Source organism: Dendrobates tinctorius, unplaced genomic scaffold (genome assembly GCF_039654945.1).
Source record: "Dendrobates tinctorius isolate UK_male_01 unplaced genomic scaffold, ASM3965494v1 ptg000149l, whole genome shotgun sequence".
NCBI classification, from domain to species: domain Eukaryota; kingdom Metazoa; phylum Chordata; class Amphibia; order Anura; family Dendrobatidae; genus Dendrobates; species Dendrobates tinctorius.
The window spans coordinates 1,720,548-1,745,701 of NW_027361816.1; the positions used below are offsets into that span (position 1 = coordinate 1,720,548).

The window sequence follows — 25,154 nt, forward strand, 5'->3', positions numbered from 1 at the left end:
AGCTTGTAAGCAAGTGCAGGGACACTGAAGCTCTGGCCAGTTTCAGTGTCACTATGCTCCCCTGAAGCTAGCAGAACCGGGGAGCACACAGTCCCGAGAGCACAGAGATCCAGGAGCGCACGATTCAGGAAGGCAGGTCAGCCATGTCTCCAGGCCGAACTTTCAATCAACCGGAGCACATAACACACCCCCCAACCACCCACTTTCCCTGGCAAGCAGGAAGCCAGGAGGCATCGTAACAATGCACTACTGAAGATCTAAAATGAGAAAACCCTAGTAATTAATATTGCCGTTGCACATTATGGCCACAGGCAATGGACAGTTGTTTTATTTGGCAATTAAATCATTATATATATATATATATATATATATATATATATATATATAGTGTATATATACACATATACATACATATGTATATATAACATAAGCACAATGATAGATAGATAGATAGATAGATAGATAGATAGATAGATAGATAGATTACTTGGATGCACTGCCAGATTAACTTGTTGGACCTTTCCTAGGACCCACTAATGGTAAAGCCCCCTACAGATCACTTAAAATAAGTTTCAATACTTGAATAACAATGCAAACAACTTAAAGGGCTTGTCCAGGACTTTAACATTGATGGCTTATCCTTAGGACAGGTCATCAATGTCTGGTTGGTGGGGGTGCGATACCTGACACTTCTGCTGATCAGCTGTTCCTGATGTCAGGGGCGGTTGGAACTGCTTAGATCCGGAGCTGAGGAGTACAGCTCCGTTGACTGTATAGTGGCCGGGGCTGGGTGCTGCATATCCGCCACCTACTCAAATCAATAGTAGATGGACGTGTAGTACCCGGCAATGGCCACTATTCCCATCAAAGCAGCTGTGCCGTGGCGCTCAATGACTGAGCAGTTCCGGCTGCTGCCAACACTAGGAACAGCAGATCGGCAGTGGCGCCGGGTGTTGCAACCCCACTGATCTGACATTGATGACCTATACTAAGGACTGACCATCAATGTTAATGTCCCAGACAACTTCTTGAACCAAATCTTCAGTTAGGTTTTCTAAACTCTCAACTTCTAAATGTTGATTTCTAAATGTTGAGCCCACAAGAATATTTAGAATTGAGAGTCCTCAGTGGTTGATACCTTTTTAAAGGCTAACAAAAGGTATCAACCACTGAGGACTCTCAATTCTACATATTCTTCTATCTACTAGCTAACACGGTACAAAGATATATATCTTTCCTGAGCCCACAAGATGCATTTTGTGGTCAAAACAAATTACAAAAAAATTACACAGTAGTATGCTGAATTAAACATTTAGACGGATTTTGGAATACAAACCTTAAACATCTATCATACAGAAAATTTGAAAATTGGAATTTCAATAAGAATGGTTTTATATGGACACATAATAAATCGTCAGTGACCCAAAACCCAATAGTCCCAAAATAAAACTAAAATTGTCATTTGAAAAACATTCACTAAAGTATAGTCTTCTATTAACTTGATGGTAGGGCCCAAATGTAAAAGTGTAAAGAAGCAAAGCATTTGTTATGTACCAGGATTTATCATACTGAATCCGACCCTCAACCCAAACTTATAAGGATAACTGCCAACAATAACGTCTAGTATTCACAATCATTTACTAATTTGGGGTGGCAAAGTGAGAACAGTACAAAACAATTACTGCCAGAAAATAATTCACATTACTCATTACCCTTAATTGTAACTGAGCAGGAAGGAACAGGATATTGAACTAAAGATAAATGAATCAGCATCAAGAGCCATGAGAGAAATTTACATGGTAATAGATTTCTAATTAAGTCAGATTACTGCTGCAACAACTGACTGTTCACTGTTCAATCACCCTTAGGGCTGAGTGAGCTGTAACTTTTTTTTTGCCATGGTTAGAACTCCTCCAGGTCAGGCTCTTTCATCTTCTTGGCAGTTAAACTGATAGGTTTTGGTGAATCATGTCCTCTGCCAGATGTACTGTTTTATTCAAAGAGGATCTATCACCAGATTTCACATTATAAACTGCATGCACTATTATATAGAACTCCTAGGACCGCTTTTTTGCGCATGAGCTCTGAGTTTTTCATGGATAGCACTCGTACCTAAAATAGTGAATGGGCGTTTAATGATCTGTGATTCTTCGCGGGTCGAGCAATCCATGTAAGATCATGGAAACATGATCGGCAATGCAAGTCTACGGGTCTGTGAAAAATGTCCCAAAAAAGGCACAATGCACAGCAATGTAAAAAAGTCATTGTTGTGCACACGTTCCATCTTGTGTCACTTCTTTTAACCATCGGAAACTGTGAAGTGTTTAAAAGAGGTGACATGCCAACTCTTCTGAGAGTATAGAGCAAAAGCCACCGGCTGAGGAGCCGCCACAAGAACGATAACAAAGCTCAGGAAAACGTCAGTGTTATGTGTGCACACACACAAATAAAGGATTATACAGCTGTTCTGGAAATAATTTTAAACATATAGAGTTGCAAAATTCCTACTCGCCTTCACGAATTGGGTCTGCCAGTTCAATATGCTGTCTATCTAAGGGAATAACCATTGAATAATTGGGCTAGACAGTAAACACAGACAGTACTACTGTACTACTGTGGTGGAAATTAATATTAGGCCACAGTTTGGTGGAAAGGACTCTCTTGATAGAACTTTTGCAGGACCTCTCAATCCATATACAGCAATCGGGAAAACAAATAGCGTTGTGACCTTGTGGACGGAGAGTAGTGGAAACTCTAAATCTAGCAGTTTATTCCCCCAGTCATCTGACAATAAGAGATCATGGTATAGAGGTCAAAAGAAAATCTGTTAAACCAGATGTAGACATCCAAGAAAGTTTAATGGTACATTGGTATAATGACTAATGCAGGCAGAAGAGACCAGCGCCCAGCACAGACGATCTGCTCCTAGTAATATGATAAACTAAAAGTATCAGTATAAAGTGTACATATAGGGATCAGAATTAAATAATGGCTCCCATGGCACAAATTACTGCCTCATAATGACTATTTTCAGCCTCTGCTCACTCCGAGCATTGGTGTCAGTGTCTAGGATAAATGATGCCAACATACTGGTGGCTACAAAAAGACTGAATACATCCCTCAGACCGAATAACCAAAATGCATGGATACATAAGTTGCTGATATCCAATTTTTGGCTACCAGTTCTGCTGATCTATTGATTATGTCAGATGGCCAATACCTCCCAGACTATTAAAAAAGTTTGAGATCTAAATATACATAATAAACTTCTTAAAATGGGAAAATACTTAATAGGAATTGTTGTATATAAAACAAATGAGCAAGAAATTACGAACAACATATGTATAATATTTACTAACATTTTACTTTGAGAGTAACCGTCGTTTTAATTTTTATTTCTTAAATCAATAGTGCACATGAAAATAAGAAACTTTGTAATTTATCTTACCAGAGAAATCTGCTTCTTTCTCCTCCAGAAATGATCTTTTATTTTCAATAAATCTCAATTTCCAGGTAAAATCTGTATTCGGTGAAGACAGATTATTGCATTACTGAGATAGGAGATGGCGGCTGCTACTGATGAGATTCTATGTAGATGGAAGAGGGGAAGAGAAGAGAGGAGCTCTGCCTGTAGCTCCCCTGTCCTCCTTCTCCCTCTCATCTACATAGAATCTTATCAGTAGCAGCCGCCATCTCTTATCTCAGAAATGTAAAAATCAGTCTTCACTGAATACAGATTTTACCAGGATTTGAGGATTTATGTAAATTTAAAATCAGTCCTGGAGGAGAAAGAAGCAGATTTCTCTGATGAGAGAGATTACAAAGTTTCTCACTTTCACATATACTATTGTTTTAAGAAATAAAAATTAAAACGACATTTACACTTTAACATTTATCAAAAACGCAGGGCTGTGGAGTCGGAGTCGGAGCTCATTTTGGTGGAGTCAGCGCCATGGAAATTAAGGAGTCAGAGTCGGAGGTTTGGCTTACTGACTCCACAAGCCTGGCAGGGCTGTGGAGTTGGAGTCCATTTTGGTGGAATCGGTGTCATGGAAATTGAGGAGTCGGAGGTTTGGCTTACTGACTCCACAGCCCTGCAAAAACGTATAAGCACTTAAACCGTAACTAAGTAAAAAGAGAAGGGAAAGAAAAATGTAAGGTTTCAAGTTTCCATAAAAATGTAATAACTTTGAAAAAATGTAGCTATACTTATCTTGTATTATTATTATCTTTTTTTATTTTTATTTTTTTTTAACTAAAATCATCCATTTAATCAGAAAGCTAAAATTACAATTTGCAAAGCTAAGAAAACCAGGAAACAACGCATTACGGGAGCTATTAACTATATAGCATATTTGTAATATAAAGCAAAATAGTGTGCATACACAGAAAATGGCCACTTACTCTTTTGGTGGGTCCAGGTCTTCAGGCCGAGCTTCAAAGAACCTTAAGACCTCTTCACAGCGTGATATATGTGCTGGTAATTTCACTAAAGCCTGGAAAATAAGAAAAAAAAATGTAAGGCTAGGCTTACATCTGCAATGGACACTACTTTGTAATTTCCATGAAGAAGATGTCAGATACCATGACAGAAATACAATGGACCACATTATAGTCAACAGATTGGCTCCATCAGGCAGCAATGGTGTCCTTCATGTGTCAGTGTTGAAACTGCCATTGTGATTTTTTTTCTTCAAAGGAGAAGGTAAAATATACTAAACTATGTAGACGTGAACCCAACCTACTGAGGCAGAGCTGGGCAAATTGTGACCACATCTGGCCCTCTGGCTGTTCCACTCTGGTCCGTGGACCCATACAGCCGGAAGAATGAATCAGTGGCCCACGGGCTGCACCATGCCCTCTCCCGTCGCCAGTCTGTCGCTGCCTGATGTCAAACTATCCACATCCCCGAGATGCAGACAATGGTGAATATATTGGTGGAGGAGAGGCCACCGGCTCCTTCTTTCACCAATCAGCATTAGTGACTGTGCCAGCAGATGAGATTACGTCACTTCATCACGTTTGCTGTGTGGAGAGTCAGTGCGCCGTAGAAAGCAGAGCACCGAGGGAACGGGAACAAGGCGAGTATATATTTTTTTTCATATGCGTATGGGATGTTTTCATGTGGGGGTTCATTCTGTGTATAGGAGGCTATGTGAGGACTCATACTGTATATAGAGCGTCTACATGGGTGCAACACTGTATATAGTGGCTACGTGGGGTTCACTGTATATATAGAAACTATATGGGGGCTCATGCTACTTATAGAAGGTTATGTGGGGCCTGATACTGTATATAAGAGGCTATGTGGGTGATGATACTGTATATAAGAGGCTATGTGGGCGATGATACTATGTGGTCGATGATATATAGGGGGCTACGATATATAGGGGGCTATGTGGGGACTCATACTGTATATATTAGGCTATGTAGGGGCTCATTGTATAGCGGCGCTATGTATGTTGAGAAGAATTAAATTTCATCCTATTGGTTCAGCTCTGAACAACAGTCACAGTCTCTCATGTGGCCCCTCGAAAAAGTTAATTGCTCACCCCTGTACGAAGGTAAAAAGTTATATGCACAATTCTAATATCATTGGCATGCTCTTACCCTGCAATACTCATCAATGGGCTTCAGTCTCTTCACAGCTACATCACGTATATGGCTCCTCCGGAACAATATTTTACCTAAATTAAAAAAAATATATAATATCAAATCGTCTGCAATATCAAAGGAATGCAGGGTAATTAAGTAGCACAAATCTGAGTGCAATATTTGCTACTATAGGATTGTTATTCCCCAACAAAACCTGTTGATAGCATACATGCATTACTTTATAGTGAAGTGATGATATTATGTCTTATTATATCTATTAAATCTTATTCACTAACATGGATAGCTTTATTCACTCGTGCAACACTTTTTTCTTAGGAGTCGAACACCTAATCGTAGATTCTCCCATACCAGAGATAATAATAATCTTTATTTATATAGCGCCAACATATTCCGCAGCGCTTTAAAGTTTAACAGTTTCAAAACACAAGTCATAAGTAACTACGCTAACAATACAATAATTAAAGTAAAATAAGACGACCCTGCTCGTGAGAGCTTACAATCTACAATGAGGTGGGGGAGATACAAAGTACAGGGGTGTATTTACAGTGATGTATTTACAATGATGGTCCAGCCATCTTGAGAAGGTGGGGACAGAGAAAGTCAATGGGCTACATACTCACACTTGCACATAAAATGACTTTGATTAGTGAACGTGATAGGCTGCTCTGAATAGATGTGTTTTGAGAGAGCGCCTAAAACTGTGCAAATTGTGGACAGTCCTAATTTCATGGGGTAGAGCATTCCAGAGGATTGGCGCAGCGCTGAAAAAGTCTTGAAGTCGGGAGTGGGAGGTGCGGATTAGGGCAGAGGTTAGTTGAAAGTCTTTTTCAGAGCGCAGCGGTCGGCTAGGCCGGTAGACAGAAATGAGGGAGGAGATGTAGGGGGTGGCGCACTGTGGAGAGCTTTGTGGGTGAGAACAAGAATTGGACCCTATAATGAATGGGCAGCCAATGTAAGGACTGGCGAAGAGCGGATGAGTCCGAGTACCGATTAGCCAGGTAGATGACCCTGGCTGCTGCATTAAGTATGGACTGGAGAGGGGAAAAAGATTCGGGCCCATTATGCTAATGACTCTCGGCTCAAGGATCAGAGTTTAAGCCGAGTGTTATCTTAAGGCCCCCTTACACACAACGATGTCCCAGCAATCTCACCAACGATCCGACGTGGATGGGATTGCTGGGACATCGTTACGCTGATCGCTGGTGACCTGTCACATAGACAGACTCTCCAGCGATCAGGACCAGCGAGCAAGCTGGTAGCTAGGGTAAACAGTGGGTAACTAAGAGCCGCGCGGCTCTTAGTTACCTGCTGTTTACCTTAAATACCAGCGTGCAAGCTGGTTTCCAGGGTAAACAGCGGGTATCCAAGAGCCGCGTGGCTCTTAGATACACGCTGTTTACCTTAGATACCAGCGGGCAGCATCGCTGATCGTTGGTCTCCCGCTGCCACCGCAGCGATGCGTGCTGGCCAGCGGGAGACCAACGATCAAAAAATGGCCCAGGACGATCCTGCACGATCAACGATACCCGGCTGGGGGGCCGGTCGCTGATGTGTGTCACACACAGCGATGTCGCTGGCGAGATCGCTGTGTCATCACAAAGTCAGCGATCTCACTAGCGATCTCGCTGTGTGTGACGGGGCCTTTAGTGTGATCGAATTCTCTCGCATGCAAGAATCATATCACAGGTGGGAAAAAGATGGAGAAATTAATTTCTCCATCTTCTCTATTGTTTGAGTCTGCAGATGTCGGACTGCACTCGGATGTCATCAATAATAATAATAATTTTATTGCTACAGCACCAACATATTCCGCAGCACTTTACATTTTAGAGGGGACTTGTACAGACAATAGACATTACAGAATAACAATAATCACATAAATTAACAGATGCCAAGAGGAATGAGGATCCTGCACGCAAGCTTACAATTTATGAGGAAAGACACGAAAGGTGGATGGTAACAATTGCTTGTATAGAGTTTAGTAAAAGGGAGACTAATTAGTAGAGAGCTGCAATAGTCCAGACGAGAATGAAGAAGAGCAACAGTAAGAGTTTTTGCAGAGTCAAAAGTAAGAAAAGGTTGAATTCTAGAAATGTTTTTGAGCTGTAGGTGATCTTAATCAAGTATGACCCCAAGACAGCGGGCATGTTGCTGGGGAGTAATGGCAGAGCCACAGATGGAAAAGGCAATGTCGGACATAGGTAGGTTAGTGGAAGGAGGGAACACAAGGACTTCAGTTGTTTGACGTGTTCAGTTTCAGACAGAGGGAGAACTGTTATGATTGAGTCCCCGTAGGAGGCAAAAACAGAAATGCTAGCTAAGTCCAGAAAACCAGAGAAGTTGGCAGCTATCGGATTGCAGACCCCTGAACCTATGAACACAACTAGCAGTAGCCGTGGGGGGTTCCTACGATGCCCTAGACCCTTCGATCACAGCCGGAGAATTAAATAGGCCTAAAGAAAGAAAGGGGAAATCTAAACTGCCCCAGAGCAGACCCCAAAGCAATAGGCAGCCCCCAACATATAATGACGGTGAAGAAAGATGAAAATACTAACACAGACAGAAAGATAGACTGAGCAAAGACGGGGCCCAAGCTAACTAGATAGAAAACGACAGGAAGGCTGCTGTCTGCAATCCGTGAAAAACCCTAAGAAAATAAGAGCCAACAGACTGACAGTGAAAAAGGCTAGGCTTCAAAAAAGCTATGTCAGTACTCAGGAATATTCTGAACACAGAGCTACAGGCAAAAGGAGATTCAGCTCACCCCAGCAGGGAATGGCAGAATACAGAAAAGCAAGGAAAACAAAAATAAAACAAAAATGCCAACAGGCAAAACAGAAAACTTAGCTTTAGAGGAGCAGGAATCAGACTGGTGTCCTAGAAGTCCACAGAGAAATCACCCGCAGGGCAGAAGGGCGTCGGCAGCCTTATATCCAGTCCGTGACTCCACTCAGCCAGTCATCCTCATTAGGCTCAGGTGCCTGATAATCAGGCTCATTACCTTCCTTTACCAGAATAGGGAGTTCACCAGACCTCAGTGACAAAGAGGAAAATGAACTCACAACAGAGTTTTATATCTAAAGAAGAATATAATGCTGTCTGCAGAACCTGCAGGGCACAAATCAGATTATCTAAAGCTGAAAATGAACTGAGGCTTGCAAGAGATGTCAAAAGCAATAATAAAGGATTTTGGGGATATGTCAAAAGTAAAAGAAAAGTCAAAGATGCTATAGGATTTTTACAGGATGAAAATGATGAAATGGTAAGACAGGATGTTGAGAAGGCTGAACTTTTAAATTCCTATTTTGCATCTGTTTTCTCTCAGAAAGGAAATGCAACATCAACTGTTATTCACTGTCCTATTAAGGGAATAGAAGAATCCAGGATATCTATAAACAGAAAGATAGTGAGGAAACACTTAGCTAACCTAAATGAATTCAAGTCTCCAGGTCCAGATGAATTACACCCCAGAGTACTGAAGGAGATAGCAGAAGAAATTTTTGAACCCCTCTCCATAATCTTTGAAAATTCTTGGAGAACAGGAGAAGTGCCAGAAGACTGGAGAAGAGCAAATGTTGTTCCTATCTTCAAAAAGGGGAAGAAGGTGGACCCAGGCAACTATAGGCCGGTGAGTCTGACTTCTATACCAGGAAAGATCTTTGAACAAATTATTAAACAACATGTATGTCAATACCTGGATAAGAATGAAGTGATTAAACAGAGTCAGCATGGGTTTGTAACTAATAAGTCATGTCAGACTAACTTAATTTCCTTCTATGACGGTATCACTGATTGGGTGGATCAAGGAAATGCTGTAGATATAGTATATCTGGACTTCAGCAAAGCATTTGACAAAGTCTCTCATACAATCCTTATTGAAAAAATGACTAAGTATGGAATGGACAAGGCAACTGTTAGGTGGATTCATAACTGGCTTAGTGATCGGACCCAAAGAGTGGTCGTAAATGGCTGTACATCCAGTTGGAAGAATGTCTCAAGTGGGATACCACAGGGCTCTGTCCTGGGCCCTGTATTGTTCAACATCTTTATCAACGATTTAGATGAAGGAATTGAGGGTAAACTGATTAAATTTGCTGATGACACAAAGCTAGGAGGGATAGCTAATACTAGAGAAGAGAGAGAGAGGATTCAAAAAGATTTAAATAAACTGGAGAAGTGGGCAGCAACTAACAGAATGGTTTTTAACAGGGAGAAATGCAAAGTACTACATCTGGGCAATAAAAATGAAAAAAGCATATATAGAATGGGAGGAATAGGGCTAAGTGACAGCACATGTGAAAAAGACTTGGGTATACTAATAGATCACAGACTGAATATGAGTCAACAGTGTGATGCAGCAGCAAAAAAGGCAAATGCAATTCTAGGATGTATTAACAGAAGCATACAGTCTAGATCACGTGAAGTCATTATTTCCCTCTACTCCTCTTTGGTCAGACCTCATCTGGAATATTGTGTCCAGTTTTGGGCACCACATTTTAAAAAAGACATCAACAAACTGGAGCAAGTTCAGAAAAGAGCGACCAGAATGGTGACCGGTCTGCAAACCCTGTCTTATGAGGAAAGGTTGCAGGATTTGGGAATGTTTAGTTTGCAAAAGAGAAGACTGAGAGGAGACTTAATAGCTGTCTACAAATATCTAAAGGGCTGTCACATTGTAGAAGGATCAAATTTATTCTCATTTGCACAAGGAAAGACTAGAAGCAATGGGATGAAACTGAATGGGAAGAGACACAGATTAGATATTAGAAAAAACTTTTTGACAGTTAGAGTGATCAATGAGTGGAACAGGCTGCCACGAGAAGTGGTGAGTTCTCCTTCAATGGAAGTCTTCAAACAGAGGCTGGACAGACATCTGACTGGGATGATTTAGCGAATCCTGCTTTGAGCAGGGGGTTGGACCAGATGGCCCAGGAGGTCCCTTCCAACTCTACGATTCTATGATTCTATGATGTTGGAGTGAGCGATAAGACAATCACTGATGTTTTGTAATAATGAAGGCGTGAGGTTAGTGGCAGAGGTGTATAATTAGGTGTTATCAGCATAGAGATGGTACTGATAACCAAAACTACTGATTGTTTGTGCAATAGGGGCGGTATACAAAGAGAAGAGGAGGGGGCCTAGGACTGATCCTTGAGGAACCCCAACAGTAAGGGCCCCATTACACATAACGATGTCCCAGCGATCCCACCAACGATCCGACATGGATGGGATCGCATTGTTAGCTGATCGCTGGTGAGCTGTCACATAGCCCCTCCAGCGATCAGGACCAGCGAGCACGCTGGTTACCAGCGTAAACATCGGGTTTCTAAGGGCTACCCGAGATACCAGCGTGCACTGCAGGCAGGGCGGGAGGTGGGCAGAGCGGCGTAGACAGACCGGCGTAGCTCTGCTATCTGCTACTCCAGTCTGACAGACTCACTCTCACTGGAGAGATCGCTGATGTGTCACAAAATCGAGATCGATGTGTGTAACGGGCCCTTAAGGGGAAGATGAGAGGAGGAGAAGCCCGCAAAAGATACAGTAAAGGAGCGGTCAGATAGATAGGAGGAGAACCATGAGAGAACGGTGTCCTTGAGGCCGATGGTGCGGAGCATAGTGAGGAGGAGCTCATGATCCACAGTGTCGAATGCTGCAGAGAGATCCAAGAGAATTAGCATGAAGTAGTGACCATTTGATTTAGCTGTTAGTAGATCATTAGAGACTTTACTGAGGGCAGTTTCAGTAGAGTGAAGAGAGCGGAAACAGGATTGTAAAGGGTCGAGGAGAGAGTTATCTGAGAGATAGCGGATAAGATGGGAGTGGACCAGGCATTTAGAGATGAAGGGAAGATTAGAGACAGGTCTATAGTTTGCAGTACAGTTTTGGTCGAGGCATGGTTTTTTAAGTAATGGATAAATAGACTAAAAGAACAATTTACATTTTAGTCAAAAATATACCTATAAAGAGAAAAATCAGACAAACTGAACATTTGGAAGTGGTCTCTTAATTTTTGCCAGAGCTCTATGTGTTTGTGTAGCAACAAAATATCATTTGTGTGTATTTGTTTTTTTAAATTGTGGTCTTTTTGAGCCTATATTCTACTTTGCTGATTGTTTTAAAAAAAGTGATCTCTACAAGTTTTATGCATTTCATATCAACTTACTTAAAGTCTGCACCAGTTATACGGTATATTGTGAAGAAGATACACATATTTGCATAAGAAAGAGTTTTACCCTTTAAAAGATATGATAACTAAGCATTGTTTTATGATATGACATGAAGTGAATTGAGTCTAGAATGAGGCATAGAAAAGTACAGCAACCAGATCTGTGGCACTGAAAGAGTAAAAACCAACCACATCTTTAGTTTGCAGGCAATTTATCATGACATATTGCGGTGATTAGTAGCTTGGATCTACAAAACTGGGGATAGATGTACCCCTGTGATTATGTACACATAAACTGAAACATTTAATTCCATTTTTTGCTGTTTCTTTCAAATGTAAAATCTCTTAAAAAATCTGCTAAATCTGATACTAGATGATGGAGCCAAATCCCGTGTACCATTGTGTAGCCAACATATTCATGCTCATCAGATTTATAATTTCTAACCCACTGAGTAGTAAATAGACATTACAAAGATCCTCTTTAAAAAGATCCCATGCTGCTTCATCTGGAAAGCGCCAAGGTTTTTGAAAAACGAGTGACCTTGCTAACATACTGTTCGCTAAAATACACAACGGTGTCCAAGAAAATCCATCTATCTCAACACTGGTACTATTGTGCATTTACATGAAAATTATTTACCCAATTGGTAAACAGTGTGGTGTCCTGACGATCAAGTCCCTCGCTGAAGTGGCCAAGGGATCTGTATTCCCCAAATGGGATATGCGCAATACATTTATACAGTGTTCCTCAAATCTAATTTGTTATTAGCAAGTAATATTTCTTTGGCATACAACAAAAGAGAGTTTGACAGTAACCACTAGTGTGTGTCACTGGCATATTCATCTTAAAGGGAATCTGTCACCCTTTTTTTGGACTATGTGCTGCCGCCACTGATATCAGGGGCTTAGCTACAGCATTCTGTAATGCTGTAGATAAGCCCCCGATGTAACCTGAAAGATAAGAAAAATTGTTAGATTATACTCGCCGGAGGGGGCGGTCCGATGGGTGTCGCAGTCCGGTCCGGCGCCTCCCATCTTCATACGATGCCACCCTCTTCTTCCCTTCCTGTAGTGGCTCCGGCGTAGGCGCATTGCTCTGCCCTGTTGAGGACAGAGCAGAGAACTCCAGTGCGCAGGCGCCAGACCTCTCACGACGCCTACGCACTGCAGGACTCTGCTCTGCCCTCAACAGGGCGGAGCAGTGCGCCTGCGTCGGAGCCACTACAGGAAGGGAAGAAGAGGACGGCATCGTATGAAGATGGGAGGCGCCGGACCGCGACACCCATAGGACCGGACCGCCCCCTCCGGTGAGTATAATCTAACGTGTTTTTCTTATCTTTCAGGTTACATTGGGGGCTTATCTACAGCATTACAGAATTCTGTAGATAAGCCCCTGATGTCAGTGGCGGCAGCTAATAGTCCAAAAAAAGGGTGACAGATTCCCTTTAAAGGATTTATCAAGGACTTTTATATTTATGGCCAATCGTTAGGATAGTTTATCAATATTAGGACGAGATCTCGGAGCAGAGATCTGAATCTGAGCATGCACCGCCCCCAGCGGCCATTTTCCCGGAGGCCACCGCATCGCAGCAATGGAGCTGCGGGGGCCTCCGGGCTTTGACAAAATGCCGGCGGAGCACCTCACGCAGCACAGAGAGCTGCTGGCACCCCACCTCAGAGAGCCATCGCCCCAGCACAGAGCGCCACCGCAACACAGAGAGCCGTCGCCACGGCACAGAGCACCACTGCCACACGAGCCTGGGATGGGATTTCCCAGAGGCCACTGCACCAGATTGGACCACCTAACAACCCCTGTGACCACTCCTGCACCTGTACCGACCCCCCCCCCCCCCGGTGAGCAGAATTCGGACTGTAAGACGGACCCCATTAGACACATTATTTTTTTCTCCCTATTTTCTTTTTGAAAATTTGGGGTGCGTCTTATGGTCCGGTGTGACTTATAGTCCGAAAAATACAGTAATTGGAAGTTGAGTTCTGATATTCAGCTCCCATTCACAATGGAATCTTAATGGCCGTACCTGACAATGACCACTATATAGTTTACAGAGCTGTAGTGTTCTGTACACTGTTTTCTTACATCTGTCATTGGATGTGGTAACAGCTAACTGGTGAAAATGCCATATATAAAAAAAAAAAAAAAAAAAAGCAATAACCATAAAAGGACAATTCATATGTGGAGCTATAGGCTATTCTTTGTTATATCTGGGTTTAGGGACTGAGGCCCTATACGTATGCAACACTAAGAGGCTGCTGTAAATAAGGTATAAAATGATATAACGAGTGCCCTATTGTCCTATATGGGTTATTTCAGGCGGCATTGAACAATTTTTAATCACTTCAGCACGAGCACTTTGTATGGCACTTTTTGTTGATATATGTTTTTAAAGGTTGATTAAAAGTTAAGTTTTAGTTAAACTGGTCAGTACCAATCTGCTATAAAATGAAAATGCCATATATCAGTCAACCACCAATCTGATATTGATGACTTCTACTAGGGATTGGCCATAAATCTCCAAGTCCTGAATAATCTATTTAAAATAAGAATGCCTAGGATGCACAATGGTCACAGTAAAACTCTTACATTTTAAAATTCCACATAGCTATTACATACAGTAGCATGTAAAAGTATAGGAAGCCCTAGTAAAACTTACTGTTACTATGAACAGTTAAGCAAATTGAAGATGAAGTGATCTTTAAAAGGCCTAAAGTTAAAGATGACACATTTCCTTTGCATTTCAGGCAAAAAAAAAAGTTTCATCTTTTACATCTTAAAAATTACAAAAAGGAAAATGGGCCAATGCAAGAGTTTTGAAAGTATCAGAGCTTGTAAGCGCTTTTTGCATCCTGCCAAGGGTCATTCAGTTCTTGCTTAAGGGATTTTCATTCATTCTTCCTTGGAAAATTCTTCCAATACTGTGAGATTCCTGGGTTGTCTTGGACGTGCTGCTATTTTGAGGTCTAGCCACAGATTTTCAATGATGTCCAGATAAGGGGACTGTGAGGGCCATTGTAAATCCTTCAGCTTGCTCCTTTTGAGGTCTATTGTGGATTTTGAAGAGTGTTTAAGATCATTACCCATTTGTAGAAGCCATCCTCTTTTCAACTTCAGCTTTTTTACAAATGGTGCTATGTTTGCATCAAGAATTTGTTGAAATTTCATTGAATCCATTCTTTCATCTACCTGTGAAAAGTTCCCAGTGCCATTGGCTGCAACACAATCCCAAATTCTGTCCCATTTTTTCTCCACACATACTTTTGATCATTGTGGCCAAACTATTTTAACCTCATCGGTCCACATGATCAAAATGCATCAGTCTTGTTTAGACGTTCTTTTGCTTACTTCTGATGCAGAATTTTATTGTGAGGATGCAGGAGAGGTTTTCTTCTGATAACTCTTCCATGAAGGCCATATTTATGCAGGTGTCTCTGAACAGAAGAACAATGTACCACAACTACAGAGTTTGTTAAATCTTTATGAAAGTCGTTTGCAGTAAAGCAGGGGTTCTGATTTCTCTCTCCTCTCTAGCAATCCTGTGAGCAGCTCTCACTGAAATTTTGCTTGGTCTTCCAGACCTTATCTGGACCTCCACTCTTTGTGTTAACTGACAATACTTACAGTCATAAGTTAAAGTAAAATGCAGATTGCACATTTTCTGTTAGTACAATAAACCTCATTGAATCCAGAAATATAACTGAGTCCATCAGTTATTAGATATATGAAACTGAAATAGCTGTTGCAAAAACCAAAATTGTTATAAAGAAACAAGGTTAACATTAATAGGGGTGCCCAAACTTTAACATATGACTGTAATTACATTTCAAACTGTGGAATGGGCAACTTGAAAAAGCTTTGCTATCTTCTTATAGCCTTCTGCTGCTTTGTGGGTCTCCACCATTTTCAGAGTGCTAGGCAGCTGCTTAGAAGAACCCATGACTGCTGTTTTTTGGCACAAGGTTAGAGGAGGCTGGGTTTTTATGAAGCTGGGAAATTTACATCACCTGGCCTTTCCTAACGATGATAGGGAACAAGCCTAACAGGCTAATTAAGGTCTGAAACCTTGGACAAACGGAGCACACACATTTCCAAGGTTGCTCAAAACTTTTGCTTAGGCCCATGTTCCTATTTGTAATTTTTAAAATGTTAAAGATGAAAATATATATATTTGTTTTGCCTAACATACAAAGGAAGTTTTTAACTTTTGGCATTTAAGAGATCATTTCATGTTCAACTAGCTTAACTGTTCACAATAACAGTAATTTTTATCAAGGGTGCCCAAACTTTTATATGCCATTGTAACTGTACTGTGTGACAAGGTTTACCCCCCCAAAAAAAAAAAAATAATGGTCACTTATCAAAAAATATGTGAAGAGGCTCTAATTTCAAGGGGAATACTGACTGGATACTGATTAATACCACCCCACTCAGAACACATGGACAGGAGCTCTAAGACCTTTTTGACTACCCATCTCCTTTCCATGAGTCTTAGGTTTTAAGGTACATGGTGAGTTGGTAGTATTTGCTATAAAGTCCAGACTGGATCATGGAAGAACTTGGTTAGGTTCTTGCATCATTTAACATAGACATTTATTTAGCATTAAAATGTAATTATTACAATATGAAGATGTAGTGGGACAATTATATGGGTATGAACAGGAGTGGTCATAGACAGAAGAGGGCCCTTGTGCAACAACAGTCTAAGGGTCCTTTACAGTCCAATACCTCATCATAACGCACAATACTGCCTGCTTTAGAGGTTGAAGTGGGTCTCTTTACCTCTTGCGCCTGATTTCACCAATGGTATGTCCGCCCATGGGTATCAAACCTTACAAATGACTTCAGGTTTTATCTAATGCCATTGCATGTGTTCTTCCTAATTAGGACCCTAATGAACCTTTCAATACTACTCTGAATGCCGGGATACCTCTAAAAAGGATATTTATTCACTGTTCTCCTTTATGGTACTAAACACCGTGTGGTCCCATGGGCGTGTTTGCACCAACCTCAGAGCCTACTGTGAACTCGCTAACCTGGCCACTCAGCCTTTGATTGATGGGTCCGGTTAAGCGCAGTTCACAACAGACACTGAGGTTGGCCTATAAACGCCCAGAAATCTTGCAATTTTCACGCTGGCCACCAAGCTTAATACCACAATCACACTTCCTGGTCTGAGCAGATGAGTTTTCAGCAGTCTCATTATCATCACACACAGGATTACAATGATAGCTCAATGTAAAGTAAATAATACAAGATTCATAATTCACAATAAATGATGATCACATCCATCCTCCCCCTTACATCACACTGACCTTTGTCCAGATCAGAGTATAAGCAGAAAGCTCTCTTTTAGAAGTCAATGCATTACTCTACTGCTATGTCCAAGTGTATGCAAAAGAGTAAGTCTATTACTAATATTACGCACGTGGTTGTGCAACCACATAGGCCATTTTCTGATTATACATTACTACCCACATTTTACTACAATAACAAAACATAAAAATAAAAAAGTACACATTAGTATAGAAGGAAATCTACAGCTGGAAGAGGCTTTAGAGTTTAAACCAAATAAATAAAAGATATGACTGAAAGGAAAAAAAGAGTTTAGCCAAAAACCACACTAAGGAAAAATCTGGAATAATAAGAGCACTAAAGAGATTCACAGTGAAGAATCACTTCCATCTCTCACATTATTGTCTTCAAAACAAAGATAAGAAAACAGCTGGGAAATGTGAAAAGACAACTGATGTTTTCAAAGACACCAGTTCCAATCTTTATCAAAAGGGAAAATTAGGCAAGTTTGATTATTTCACAATTTTCACATCAGACTCAGTGATGTATCACGAGTTGAAACGAGGACCCCATATCTCTTTTGAATACTAATTAATAACCACCTCACTCACAACACATGGACAGGAGCGCTGGGTAATTTTCTGACTACCCATCTCCTTTCTCTGATTCTTAGGTCTAGGTGAGTTGGTGGCATTTGTAATGAAGCCCAGACTAGATCACTACTAGGACAACCCCTTCTTAAACTAAATGTTCGGCCCCCATTATAATAAAGCCTATACTCACCTCCTGTACCAACTCCGGATTTAGCTGCTGGGACTTCTATACCTGTGCAGCCACAAACTCCGGCGTCCGGTTTCTGGCGCTCAGCTCTGGGGTGAGCTTTGTTACAGCTCCACACCCCAGGTTCCCCGTCGACTTCCCTCTTCCTCTCACACTGCTCTGCCTCTCGCTCTCTCAGACTCCTACCTTTCTACCTCCCATCCACGCTCCCATCACAACCTTCCATAACCACTCCAACCTTATACCCATTCACCCAGCCCCCGCTTCCCCAGTCCCACTAACAGGAGCTCTGTGGAACGCTCGCTCTGTCTGCAACAAGCTTTCCTACATCCATGATCTTTTTGTTACTACCAAACTTTCCTTCCTCGCCATCACCGAAACCTGGCTCACCCCTTCTGACACATCCTCTCCTGCTGCACTTTCATATGGTGGCTTCCACCTTTCTCAAACCCCCCCGCCCCAGCAGCAAACATGGCGGAGGAGTTGGTTTTCTCCTGTCAGATACCTGCTCCTTCACCCCAATCCCACTGCCACCCTCTGTTACCCTCCCTTCCTTTGAGGTGCACTCTGTGCACATCTACTCCCCCTCCAACCGGCTGTCATCTACCGCCCCCCAGGGCCAGCCACCACCTTCTTTGACCACTTCACCACCTGGCTTCTTCATTTCCTTTCCGCGGACATCCCAACTATCAACATGGGCGACTTCAACATCCCCATTGACACTTCCCTCTCAGCTTCCACTAAACTTCTATCTCTCACTTCCTCCTTCAGCCTCACTCAATGGTCTTCTACAGCCACCCACAAAGATGGCCACACACTAGACCGCATCTTCACCCACCTCTGCTCCCTATCTAGCCTCTCTAACTCACCTCTTCCTCTCTGACCACAACCTTCTCACATTCTCTTCCCTCTCCACTCCATGTCTACAATCTCCACCCCACAAACTTTCACACCCTCGCAGAAATCTTAAACACCTTGACTTACATTCATTCTCTGAATCCCTCCTCCCTCTCACAGATATAAGATCCTTACACAATGCGGATGATGCTGCTGCTCTATATAACACCACAATAGCTGTAGGTTTGGAATCTGCTGCCCCACTTACATATACCAAAGCTCGCAAAATCAACAGACAGCCCTGGCACACCAGCCTGACCAAAGAACTGAGGCAAGCTTCCAGGGCTGCTGAGCGCAGATGGAAAAGATCCCACTCCAACGAGCACTTCATCGCATTCAAACAGTCCCTCACTACTTTCAAGACCACACTCGCCACAGCTAAACAAACCTACTTCTCATCTCTCATATCCTTCCTGTCTCACAACCCTAAACAGTTATTCAACACCTTCAATTCTCTCCTCCGTCCCCCAGCATCTCCTCCCTCTCCACTCATCTCAGCTGAAGACTTTGCCTCATTTTTCAAGCAGAAGATTGATAACATCAGAGACAGTTTTGGTCAACAACCCCCAGAGCCCCTCCTCCCGACTTCCCAGCCCTCCACCTCCAAAACCAACTTCTCCACCATTACAGAAGATCGACTCTCCACTCTACTCTCAAGATCACATCTCACCACTTGTGCACTTGACCCGATCCCTTCCCACTTCATCCCAAACCTCACCACAGTCTTCATCCCAACCCTAACCCATCTCTTCAACCTATCACTAACAACTGGTGTTTTCCCCTCAAGCTTTAAACATGCCTCCATCACACCTATCCTCAAAAAGCCCTCTCTTGACCCATCCTCTGTATCTAGCTATCGCCCTATATCACTTCTCCCCTATGCCTCCAAGCTACTGGAACAACACGTCTACCTTGAACTGTCCTCCCATCTCTCTTCTTGCTCCCTCTTCAACCGCTTACAATCTGGCTTCCGGTCACACCACTCCACTGAAACTGCCCTTACTAAGGTCACCAATGACCTCTTAACCGCCAAGAGCAAGCGAAACTACTCTGTCGTCCTCCTCCTGGACCTGTCGGCTGCCTTTGACACAGTGGACCATTCCCTATTATTACAGACCCTCTCATCCCTTGGCATCACAGACTTGGCCCTATCCTGGATTTCATCATACCTAACAGACCGGACATTCAGCGTCTCCCACTCACACACCACCTCCTCACCTCGCCCCCTATCTGTCGGAGTCCCACAAGGTTCAGTCCTAGGACCCCTGCTCTTCTCCATTTACACCTTTGGCCTGGGACAGCTCATAGAATCCCATGGATTTCAGTATCATCTCTATGCTGATGACACACAGATCTACATCTCTGGACCAGATATCACCTCCCTACTAACCAGAATCCCTCAATGTCTGTCCACTATTTCATCATTCTTCTCTGCTAGATTTCTGAAACTTAACATGGACAAAACAGAATTCATCATCTTTCCCCCATCTCACGTGACCCCCCCAACAAACCTATCCATTACAGTAAATGGCTGCCCACTCTCCCCAGTCCCACAAGCTCACTGCCTCGGGGTAAACCTTGATGCTGATCTCTCCTTCAAACCACATATCCAAGCCCTTTCCATTTCCTGCCGACTTCAACTCAAAAATATTTCACGAATCCGTTCATTCCTCAACCAAAAATCTGCAAAAACCCTAGTCCATGCCCTCATAATCTCTCGCCTTGACTACTGCAACCTCCTGCTCTGTGGCCTCCCCTCGAACACTCTCGCACCCCTCCAATCTATTCTAAACTCTGCTGCCCGACTAATCCACCTGTCCCCCCGCTATTCCCCAGCTTCTCCCCTCTGTCAATCCCTTCACTGGCTCCCCATTGCCCAGAGACTCCAATACAAAACCCTAACCATGACATACAAAGCCATCCACAACCTGTCTCCTCCATACATCTGTGACCTCGTCTCCCGGTACTTTCCTGCACGCAACCTCCGATCCTCACAAGATCTCCTTCTCTACTCCCTTCTTATCTCCTCTTCCCACAATCGCATACAAGATTTCTCTCGCGCATCACCCCTACTCTGGAACTCTCTACCACAACATATCAGACTCTCGCCTACCATCGAAACCTTCAAAAAGAGCCTGAAGACCAACCTCTTCCGACAAGCCTATAACTTGCAGTAACCACCGATCGACCAAACCGCTGCATGACCAGCTCTACCCTCGCCTACTGTATTTTCACCCATCCCTTGTAGATTGTGAGCCTTCGCGGGCAGGGTCCTCTCTCCTCCTGTACCAGTTATGACTTGTATTGTTTAACATTATTGTACTTGTTTTTATGTATACCCCTCCTTACATGTAAAGCGCCATGGAATAAATGGCGCTATAACAATTAATAATAATAATAACCCCGCCTCCAGGCCAGAACTTATAGGGAAGCTCCCCTGAAACAGGTGTTAGAGCTCCCCCTTCTGGTCTGGAGTCAGGAAAAGTGTTGGATGCTGGTGTTACCTGGTAAGGGGACCCCTCCTTGCTTCCAGGCATGTCGTCAACCCCCGTGAGGGAGGCAATGCCACTGTGGTAACCGGACTCCTGGGGTGCCACACAACCCCCTTTAAATAATGCAATGACCTAAACCCCTTTAACAGAGACACATTTATTTAGCATTAAAATTTCATTATTACAATAAGGAGATATAGTGGGGCATTTATATGGGTATCAACAGGAGCAGACACAGACAGAAGATGGCTCCTGTGCAGGAACAGTGTAAGGGTCCTTGGCAGCTCAATACCTCATCATAATGCACAATTTCACCTGCTTTGGAGGTGGGCATAGGAGGATTATAAAGAGGGCAATCTAAGCTACCGAAATTGCCAGATTGTGGAGGTGCACATGTCCTGGCAGGGAGTTTTCCTGGCATCGCACTGCCGATGATGCAGAATGGCAGTGCACTTCCATGGAAGCTCCCGTCGCCTCTGCCGTGAAGTGCCAATGCTACGACATCATCGCATTGGCATGTACGCACTAGTCAGACTAGAAATGGAGCCTCTGAACCAGAGCAGAGTGCAGGGAGAATAGGAGCTAAGAGATTAAGACTGACATAGTAGGAAGCCAAATGAAGAGAACCAGAGTAAGAGGCCAAAAATAATTCATTTTTATTAATCCACTAGCTGAAGAGCCCGGCGTTGCCCGGGCATAGTATCTAACTGTGGGTCCCGCTGTCTTCCTTAACAGCCCCACTCTCCACCCGCCATCACGCTCTCTCCTTCTTTAGCCACGCTCTCCACCTGCCGTCCCATTCTATCCCTCTGCAGTCGCGCTCTACATCCGTGTCCCGGTGTCCCTCCACAGCCCCGCTCTCTTCTTCCACAGCCCTGCTCTCCCGCTCTCTCCCTCCACAGCCCCGTTCTCTTCCTTCACAGCTCTGCTCTCCCCATCCACAGCCCTGTTCTCTTCCTTCGCAGCCCTGCTCTTCCCATCCACAGCCCCGTTCTCTTCCTTAGCAGCCCTGCTCTCACGCTCTCTCCGTCCACAGCCCCGTTCTCTTCCTTCACAGCCCTGCTCTCCCGCTCTCTCCATCTACAGCCCCGCTGTCTTCCTTCCTCCTCATCCCCGCTCTCCATGCACCACATGCGGTGATGCCGGGACCAGGAGAGAGAGGTGCACAGATTGTTCGTTCAGCCAGAGTGGGCGGTGCTAGAGCGGAGCTGCAGCGCATGTAATTTGGTGGCCTGTGGGCGCGTGGCCTAGTGCGGGCAGCCGGAGTGGGGCAGAGCTTGCTGGAGTGGGCGGAGCTGCAGCGCGTGTGATTGGGCAGCCTGCCGGGGCGTGGCCTAGCGCTGTAGTAGGCCGCAGTAGAAGAACTACATTTAAGCCGGGAAGCTGCAGGGGAGAGGGGGGATGGCGCAGTTGGCGACGAGGAGCGCCGACTGAGCCGGGACAGGGTTGGGAGGGTGTCGGCACTATTCGGCCCCTGTCGTGAAGACTGTCTTCCTCCACAGCCCTGCTCTCCATGCACTATGCTGCTGTATCCATCCTCAGCCCCGCTCTTCATCCGCGTCCCACGCTGCTGCTTCGTGATTGGTTGGTGTCCCACTCTGCTGCTTCATGATTGGTTGGTGATACACACACACATTCAGATTTATATATATAGAGATAGTAAAAACATATAGGAATTACAGATAATAGTGTAACAAAAACAGAGCGCCATAACAAGGTGGGACACTGTGGTGTGCTGCTATGTCGTAAATAGTATTAAAGAAAAAGTTGCACTAAAGTGGTAGGATAACATAATAGCTTATATCCTGGTCACTAAAAATAGTGCACAATATGTACAGTCTACTCAGCAAGACAATGGCTAAGATAGCATGAGAAATTGTAAATGAAACATTACTAAAGTATTTAAAAGAAGCACCGCCGTGGGAAGACCTCAAAGACCCTCTTCACCCCGACGTACGTTTTGCATCCAGCTTCTTCTGGGGGCCGTATGTCTAGATGTATTTTTTTTATTAAGATGTGTATGGGATGTGCTGGCTCACACTGTACATAGGAGGTTACATGGGGGCTTACACTGTATACAGGATAATATGTGCAGGCTCATACAGTATACAGGAGGCAATATGGGGGTTCACACTGTATATAAGAGGTTATGTGCAGGCTCAAACAGTATATTGTAGGCTATATGGGGCTCATACTGTATATAAGAGGCTATATGGCGGTTCACACTATACAGGAGGCCACAGTATATAGGAGGATATGAAGGGTACCAGCACAAAGCAAAATTCACGTATACAAACTCAAAAATACATAACAAAAAAAAAGAAGAAATTAGTTTACCATATACAATGAAAAGTAAGTATATATTTGTACAAAAAATTCCTCAATTGCATAAATATAAAAATGTACAGTAAAATATTTCATATATCAATTTATACGTATGGATATACATAATCCACAAGAAAAAATGGCCACAGACTACAAGCAGAATGTTAACAGAATAGAGCAAAAAGATTATAACCGTTATCAGACCGGTGGTGTCAGAAAGAGTTAAATAGTGAATATCAAACAACAGGTCTACTGAGGGTAAAGTGGCTCACATAGCTAACCATGTAATAAGCTGAATGAACATTCCTAGATAATAGACACCACCGCGGCATCTGCAAGAGACATATATGCAAAGTCTGCTACATAAAGTGAATAAAAATACAAAGGTTAATTACCCATGATAACTGCCCATGCTGTGGCCACGTTCCCCAACACGCGTTTCGCGAGCTGTATCGTAGCTTCCACAGGGGGCATTTTTTGTACAAATACTTAATTTCATTGTATATGGTAAACTCATTTCTTCTCTGTATTTTTTGTTAGTATATAGGAGGACATGTGCGGGCTCATACTGAATATAGGAGGCTATGTGCGGGCTCATACTGTATATAGGAGGATATGTGGGGGTTCATACTGTATATGGGGGCTCATACTATATATAAGAGTCTATATAGGTGTTCATACTGTATACAGGAAGCTATGTGAGGGCTCATACTGCATATAGGAGGCTATTTGGGGGCTCATACTGCATATAGTAGGCTATATAGGGGCTCATAATGTATGCAGGAGTCCATATGATGGTTCATACTGTATAGAAGGAGCTATGTGGGGCTTATACTGTATATAGGGAGTTATGTTAGTGCTCATACTGTATCTAGGTAGCTATATGGGGGCTCATGCTGTATATATGGAGCTATGTGGGTCTCATACTGTATGTAGGAGTGGTATGTGGACTCATATTGTATGTAAGGGGCTGTGTGTGGATTCATACTGTGTGTACAGGGCTGTGTGGAGGCTCATATTGTATGTAGGGGGCTACAAACTCACAACATGTGCTATTTTAATTTATTAGTTTAGCATTCCTGTGAATCACTAACCTAATATTTAGTTGTATACCTGCAGTTTTTTAGAACGCCTTCACATCTATATTGCATACAGTCAACCAACGTCTGGGCCCTGTCACCTGTTATTCCAGCCCAGGATGCTTGGACGACATCCCACAATTTTTTGGCAATTGTTGGCTGTGCCTCAGAAATTTTTAATGTCACCCAACAAGTGTTTTTTCGGATTAAGGTCCGGGGATTGGGCTGGCCACTCCATAATCTCATGCGCTGACGTCACTCAAATCCGCTTTGAAAAATCCTGAACTTGCACAGTGTATCGCGTATCCGCGCATGCACCATGAGTGGCTCTTTGCGTTTGCACTATGACAGGCGGCTCTGGCCGCACACAGTCAGTGAAACTGTGTACTACACACAGCTTCAGTGCGCATGCGTGGGGAGCCACTTGTCATGGCGCGTGAGCGGCTGCCCGGTCGAAACTGCGCAAGCGCGGCTCCACAATACAGTGCGCA

General features: G+C 43.3%; 1 protein-coding gene across 4 annotated transcripts in view; it reads right to left on the bottom strand.

Moving 5' to 3' along the window:
* SH3PXD2A (SH3 and PX domains 2A) overlaps positions 1 to 25,154 on the bottom strand; it is a 378,257-nt gene that overhangs the window by 186,921 nt on the left and 166,182 nt on the right. For all 4 annotated transcript variants that reach the window (XM_073546581.1, XM_073546582.1, XM_073546580.1 and 1 more), the window contains exons 4-5: positions 5,611 to 5,687; positions 4,405 to 4,496 (exon numbers count right to left, since the gene is read on the bottom strand). In XM_073546581.1, coding sequence (XP_073402682.1) covers positions 4,405 to 4,496; positions 5,611 to 5,687 — 169 coding nt within the window. The remainder of the gene's footprint in view (positions 1 to 4,404; positions 4,497 to 5,610; positions 5,688 to 25,154) is intronic.